Source organism: Penaeus monodon, chromosome 11 (genome assembly GCF_015228065.2).
Source record: "Penaeus monodon isolate SGIC_2016 chromosome 11, NSTDA_Pmon_1, whole genome shotgun sequence".
Lineage (NCBI taxonomy): Eukaryota > Metazoa > Arthropoda > Malacostraca > Decapoda > Penaeidae > Penaeus > Penaeus monodon.
In genome coordinates this window covers 23833131-23840630 of record NC_051396.1, presented here as the reverse complement: position 1 = coordinate 23840630, position 7500 = coordinate 23833131, and the positions used below count along the sequence as shown (strand labels likewise).

The 7500-nt window shown below is 41.6% G+C and overlaps 1 protein-coding gene across 1 annotated transcript in view; it reads right to left on the bottom strand.

The window, feature by feature from the left end:
* LOC119578510 (proline-rich extensin-like protein EPR1) overlaps positions 1 to 7500 on the bottom strand; it is an 18551-nt gene that overhangs the window by 2874 nt on the left and 8177 nt on the right. Inside the window, exon 4 of the mRNA XM_037926081.1 lies at positions 1 to 334. This exon is cut by the window's left edge and continues 2874 nt beyond it. Within this exon, the coding sequence (XP_037782009.1) occupies positions 1 to 334 (334 nt within the window). The remainder of the gene's footprint in view (positions 335 to 7500) is intronic.

Here is a 7500-nt window from a genome sequence, read left to right as displayed (position 1 = left end):
CTGGGAGCCTTGGGTGGAGGGCCATAAGATGGTCTTGGAGCCTTGGCCTTAGGTGGGCCATAAGTAGGGGCTGGGGCCTTTGGCGGTCCGTAAGTAGGTTTGGGTGCAGGTGCCTTAGGGGGTGGTGCATATGCAGGTCCCTTAGTAGCAGGCGCAGGTGTGTGAACAACGTGCACGGGAGGAGAACTATCCGACTGGTAGATGAGGACAGGAAGTTCGTGGTGGGGCAGAGGAACGTATTTTACCGCATGGGCCTTGCTGCCACCGCCGCCCTTGGAGTAACCGCCGGCCTGCCGAAAGGAAAAAAAATCTAATGATGCAAAACTGTCATATACTTGTCAAATGCAGTAGATTATATTAAGATAACGAATTATGATTCAGAATAAGATAACTTTGTGTTTAAACCGAGGCTTGGGGTGGGGGAAGGGAATTTGAATAAATCGGGGGCCCTTTTCATCAGAGTGGACAAGGGGACCGGGGTATTTGGGACTGGGGGGACAAAGCGGGAATGAGTGGGGGGCCTTTGGTTTGGTTTTGGGAAATCAGAAGGGCCCCTCCCAGTAGCCCCACTGCCGCTGGGCAAAAAAGGGGGTAGAGCCTGAAAAGAAAAAAAAAAAAAAATTTAAAACGTTACAGTTATGACCAAAAAACTTTTTAAACCCAAATTATTTTAACTTTCGGGTTTTTTTAAAAAATTATTCAAATTTAGGGGGGGTATTTTACTCTAGATGCCCCATGAAAGAAAGCCCCAAATGTTTGTAATTATAAAATATCATTAGTTGGAAAGTCACTACTATGTGCATTCTCACTTTGGTGCTTTTATGTGTGTTGAAGTGCACATTGCTAGAACATGAGATCAAAGACTATCTATAATTCATGCCGTGTATGATGACCTTTATCGGTAAATTATTTAAGGTTTTTTTTCATGAAGCCCTTAGGGAAAAAGGGAACTTTGATGATAGGGTTACACGAGTAAACTTTTATTAGACGACTGGGGGATTTTCACAAACGACCTACAAAAACAAGGCAGCGAAAATTTTTAGGCCGGGCCCAAAAACCCCCACCCCCCAAATTTTCACAAACAGCAAGTGCGGATTAAATTTATATATAAAATATAATATATATATATAAAAATATATATATATATATATATATATATAGGGTGTGTGTTTTGTGTGTTTTGTGTGTGTGTGTGGTGTGTGGGGTGTGTTTTGTGTGTGTTGTGTGTGGGGGTGGTGTGTGTGTGTGTGTTTGGTTGTGGTGTGTGTGTGTGTGTGTGTGGGTGTTTTTTTTGTGTGTATTTGCCATTATACTCATGATTCTTTCGAGAACTTTATGTTATTTCTCTTTTTTACTTTAATCTAACATAATGGTTGTATTAAAGAATACATATTTGGAGACAAACAACTGCTCTCAATTCAGTTAAAAGTGAAGTTTAGAAACCGTTCGGCTGACCCAAAAAATCCCCACACAAGTTTCCCATAAATAAACCCTTTGTGGGGGAAATTAAAAAAAAAAAAAAAAAAAAACCCTCCCCCCTCCCCCCTTTTTCCCTTTTCGTCGTCACCCCCTTTCAAAGGGAAAAAGGGTTGCCCAGAGGGAATGGGGTAAATGGGTCCACTTCCCCTGTCGGGCCCCTTTTTTCCCTTCTCCTCGTCCAAAAATTTTACAAACCGCGCTGTCCCCCCTCCCGCCCAACTCACCGAAACACTGTCGGTTTTTGTTTCAGTTTAGCTATGACTTTGCGCTCGCCTATGAGCATGTTCACGTTTTTTATTAATTTCATCTGTCAGTTTTCTTATTTTCCTTACCTGCGGTCTACAATAATTTGATTTCGCGCTCAGTAGAATTTAAAAGTGATTACCTTTTGGTAGTGTGAACATATACTATAAGGTACTAATTAATGCATTTAAATGTAAATCTTCACGTTAGAAAGAAAGAAGTGGAAAGGGCATTTAAATTTAAATAAACCACGTAAACCCAAGTTAACGGAATTTTAAATTTCCTCGCAAAGAGCAAAGGGCCCGGGGGCCTACCCCTCTCTCAACGGTCCTCATCTCCCGCGGTGATGGTAACAGATTTTCCGACATTCCTATAAATTCCTCTTCTCTGGTCGACCTCCCGGACGGTGGTAACTCTATTTGTTACCTGAACCATTTGTTTTTCAATCTACAAACCTGGTAAACTATTACCTTAATTTAGGGTGGTAATGGTGGGAACCCTTTGGGACTAGGGACTGTCTTTGAAATATGTTTAAATTTAGTGGGTGTGAAATCTAATATCTCCACTTTATTCCCCTTGGCCAAAATAGCCAAATGCCATGGAGCGTGATCGTCCTTAGCCTTTGTTCTCGAATAATCTTAGTGCACGAATATTACAGGACGTCAGTAGTTAAGATACAGGAAGCAATAAAGCAAATTACCGATAATAAGTGACAGCGACTTCAAAAAAACAACAACTCGACTGAGATATGACATGAGACGTTAATCCTGTCATGAAGACTGAACTACTATCATTCTAACAACCCTTTTACAACCAAAACAAAAGAAACAAAAGGGAAAATATGAAAGGATTTTTTTAAAAAGAAAAAAAATAAAAAGAAAAGGGACCCCTTTTAATAAGCGGGGGAAGACGGGAAAAGAGCCCGGGGAGAAAACAAGCATAAATCGCTAGCCCGGGGGGGAGGGTTTGGTAAAAAAAAAGTTCGAGGGGGGGGGAGGCAGACGGGGGGGTGGGTAAAAGTAGGCAGACCCGGGTCAGGGGGGGCCTTTCAGCGGGTTTTTCCCCTTCGAATCCCGGGAAAAAGGTTTTTTTGTTTTGTTTTTCCCCTCTTTTTGTCTTCTGTTTGCTTCGGTCTCATTTCTTTTAAAGATTGTATATTTTTTTTGTACGACTGTAAAACAAAAATTTGATGAAGATATTCAAAAATATTTTGATATAAATGCGATATCTTGATAGCGATGAAACCCAATATCTCGTTCGCGGAAAAAGATGGGAATTCACATCGGTAAATAGTACAAGGCGATTGTCCGGGCGAGTAAAGAAAGTAACAAGACAAGTTTCAGGCCGATCAGGTAGCATTTGTTCCAGTTTTGCCCTTTGACAGCCTGGCTTTGAAATGGTCAAAACGGGGAGAAGAGAGAGAGGGGAAAAAGAGAAGAGAAAGAAAAAAGGGGAGAGAGGGGAGAGCGAGAGAGAGAGAAAAGAGGAGAGAGAGAGAGAGAGAGAGAGAGAAGAAGGGGGAGGAAAAATAGAAAGGTACCCAAAAACAGAACGAGCAAACGGGGAAACGTGAAAAAATCGACCCCAAGTGAACCCACTCCCACCCCCCGACCCCTTTTCCCCCCCCCCCTGATTTGGGGCCCCCCCCCTAGCCCCTTCCCTTTTCCCTTTCCCTTTTAGCCCTTCCTCTCTCTTCCACTAGCCCCCCTTCCTCCCCTGCCCTCTTCCTCTCAGACACACCCCAAGCCAGGTTACAAGGCCAGGGGAAAACCCAGGAGGGGATAGGGGGGAGAGGAAGAAACGTAAAGTTTTCAGGGTTTTTTTTTCCCCATGACTTTTAATTTAAACTTGGAAAGCCCTTTTTTTTTCCCACTTGGCTTCTTTTTTTTCGTGCGGGGTGTTTGAGTGATTGGGGGTTTTTGGGGTTTGTGGGTTGCTTGTTTTGTGTGGTGTGGTGGTGTTTTGTGTGTGGGGGTGTGTGTGTGTGTGTGTTTTTTGTGTGTGTGTGGTGTGTGTGTGTGTGTGTGTGTGCAATGTGTGTGGGTGGGGGGTGTGGTGTGTGTGTGTGTGTGGGTGTGGTGTGGGGGGGGGGGGGGTGTGTGTGTGTGTGTGTGTGTGTGGTGAGTGAGTGAGTGATGAGTGGAGTGATTTTGAGTGAGTGAGTAAAGGGGTGAGTGATGAGTGGGTCGTGGGGGTGTTTTACGTGTGTGTGTGTGTTGTGTGTGGACGTCTTTGTGTGTGTGTGTGTGTGTGGTGTGTGTGGGGTTGTGTGTGGGTGTGGGGTGTGTGTGTGTGTGTGTGTGTGGGGGTGTGTGAGTGATTGGAAATTTGTGGGTGTGTGTGTGTGGGGGGTTGTGGGTGGTGTGTGGGTGGTGTGTGGGGGTGGGGAGCCCCCGCTTTGCGAGTAAGAAAGGCCACCCCCAAAAAAAAAAATGCCTAAATTTTCAAACTTTGGAAAAAGGGGAAAAATAAACCAAGTAAAAACCCTAATACCACAATGCAAAGAAAAGGCACCCCCATCTCCTCAGAAATGTCGATAGTAAATGAAATTTGATTTCGAGGAAACTTTTTAAAAAAAGAAGAAGTGGCCGGCGAGCCCCAAGAACCAAAAGGGGAAAAAAGGGGGTTTGGCGCGAAAAAGGGGAAACCGCCCCGGAAAGTCAGCGTTGTTTACATCCACGGTCAGCGAAAGGCATCGCGGTGCCCAAAGGTTACCTCGTGGCAAAGTCCCCATTATTTGCTGATTTCTCTTAGAAACCTGTTTTTTTTTGGTAAATAAAAATCTTTGAGAAAATTTTTCAAAGAAAAATCCAGATTTCTGCGGATAACCAGTACGTCAGAGCTTGAATCACACCCCGTTACGTTGTTGGTCAGGGGGTGAATGGACAGGCTTTTGTCACGTTTTTATTCTCCGTGATTTTAAACGTATGAAAATGTAGCGTGCGTGTAAAGGGGATGCTCGCAAGTAAAAATAAAGGGGCGCGGGCAGGCAATGTGGAAAGTAGGGCGGTGGGGCACTATCAAGTATTTGACACAAAAAACACCGATTTTATATAGAAAAAACCCCCGGTCAGGGGGCCCGCTGTTCACCGACTCTAAAACAAAAAGGAAAATAAAAGCCTTTACGCCCCCCCTTTTCATTACTGGTGAAATATGGGGGAAAAAATGGCGGAGAGAATATTTACTTCGTTTTTATATTTTTTAAAAAGGGATTGGGGAAAGAGACTAGTCTTTAAACTTTGGGACAAAATTGTAAAACAAAAAATTTATCCTACGCAATCCAGATCCACTTGGCTAAAGGAGGGGGGGTAAAGTGATTCGCCCAGATTTTTGAAAAAGGGGTCAAGAGGTGGGTGTGGGGGTTAGGCAAAAGGGGAGGGTCACTCCCTTTTTACAAACCCCCCTTTTCTGTAGACCTATCTCCCCCCGGGCCCCGACTCAAGAACACGGCCCTGGCGGACAGAACCCCGACTGTCCCCCAAAAAATAAAAACATTAAAAAATCGCGAGGCTGAAAGGAAAACCCCAAAATTTTTAAATTTATTTTTTTCCACTGAAATGCCCAGAAAACCCTTTTATAAAAAAAGATAAGCTAATAGATTTTCGGGTCATTGGGGGAACGCCATGCAAAGTCCTACGAAAGTTTAGAAATCCCGGGGGTTTTAAAATGTGTGGGGTTTTAAAATGCAAATGTACTTTTTTGTAATAACACCCCAACAAAAATAAACAAATGAAAAATAAAATTGTATCGCCATGCTGCCATCTGACGTGAGCAAGCGAGGGCCATGAAATTGGGGGGCTGCGATGTGGCCCGTGCCCTTTTAACTTTCAGATGCCAGATGTCTTGGGGTTTGGAAACAATTGTTTTTTTTCGCAAAAATCGGACGTGGAAACTTTTTAATGAAAAGTTTTTTTCCCCTTTGGGCTGTGTAAAAAGTTTGGCTAAAGTTTTTTATTTTCATTTTACGTTTATTTTTGATTTAAATGTTTTGGCCCGGGAATTTTTTTAATAAGGGGTTTTACCCAAAACAGTTTGGGATTGCGTAATTACTTATAACACTTACAGAAAGCAAAAATGAATGGTATTATTTTTTATTCTTATGTTTCCAATTTGCCCAAAAGCTCAAAATGTTTTTTTAAAGAAAAAGTGCAACAACAACCCGGGCCGGGCCTTTCCCCAACCCCACGCAGGGGTGCGGCTTCGGGTTTTTCCCGGGCATGCAGCGGCCCCGGCGGGGTGGTCCCCTGTTCTGCGTCATGTTAATCTGTAAAAAAAGGGTTTACTGCAATATTAAACTCACGGGAGCTTTTGGACACTAAACGCCACCGCTGCCCCCTGTTTTATGTCTGAAGATACAGCAGAGACGGTGTGAAATTTGTAAAAAAAAAAAAAAAAAAAAAAAAAAAAAAAATTTATTACCCCTTGTTCGGATCACTCGTAACCTTGGGGGGGGAACCTTTGTTTCCCGGGGTTTTCATTTGGGTCAGAAAAGTGACCTTTGGTTTGTTATAGGTCCGATTGTTCAAAAAAAATTTAAAAACGTTGAAAGCTAATTAGGAACAATAAGGGGGGTGGTCTAAAGTATAGCGAGATGCTCTTCACTCCGGAAGGCGCAGCCCCCCCTGCGACCCGCGATACGAAAAGGGGAAAAACCCTGGAAAACCAAAAAACAAAAAAAAGTTTTAAATCAATTTTTTCTAATTAGGGATTTTTTTTACACGCATTCATACGGTGGGCCCGGGGCTTGATTAAACAGGATTTTCTTTGTTATTTAAATTTTGGGAGTGAAAAACAAAAAACATGTTTATAACTTTGCACACCAGAATGAAGATGAGGGGGCAAAAAGCTGCGAGGCAGCGGGAAACCCAAAAAAAGGAAAGTCGCAGTTACGGGGGGACCCGTTAAGCACCCCAGTTGGGGCCTTTTTTTGGGGAAAAAAAGCGAGGCCAAAAAAATTTTTGGGGAAGTTTCATTGCCCCTGCCAAAACACTGAAAAGAAAAAACCGAAATTTGCTCAAATTGTTTTCCCGGGCGCGGAAATTTTTGGGTTTTGGGAAGTTTTCTTGTTGGGGCCCCAAAAATTGTTTAAACAATTTTTCTTTGCACCCACACACATGTATTTGGGATTCTATAATATAATTATATATATATTATAATATATATATAAAATAAATTATATATATAATATTTTCATATATATATTATTTTATATATATTTTATATATATATATTTATATATTATTATAAAATTATAATATATATGTGTGTATATATATTTTTATATATATAATTTTAAAATATATATATATTATATTATATAAAATAGGTTTTTTTATATTAGTTATATTATATTTTTTATAATACATTTTTTATGTAGCATGCACAAATACACACCCCGTAAGCACGCACCTCCCCCCCACACCCCCGTCACAAACTTAATTTCAACCCCATGCCCTGATGTGGGGTGTGTGTGTGGTGTGTGTGTTGTGGTGCGGTTGTGTGTGGTGGGGTGTGTGTGTGTTTTGGGGGGTGTGTGTGTGTGTGTGTGTGTTGTGTGTGTTGTGTGTGGGGGGGTGTGTGTGTGGTGTGCGCGCGCGCGTGCACATACCCATTTTCTGTAGTATTTTTATATATATATATATTATTATATAATAAAATTTTATATTATATATATGTATATATATAATATATATATTTTATATATATTATATATTATATATATATATTTTTGTGTGTGATGTTGTGGGGGTGTAATAAAATTTTAATTTTTTTTTGTGG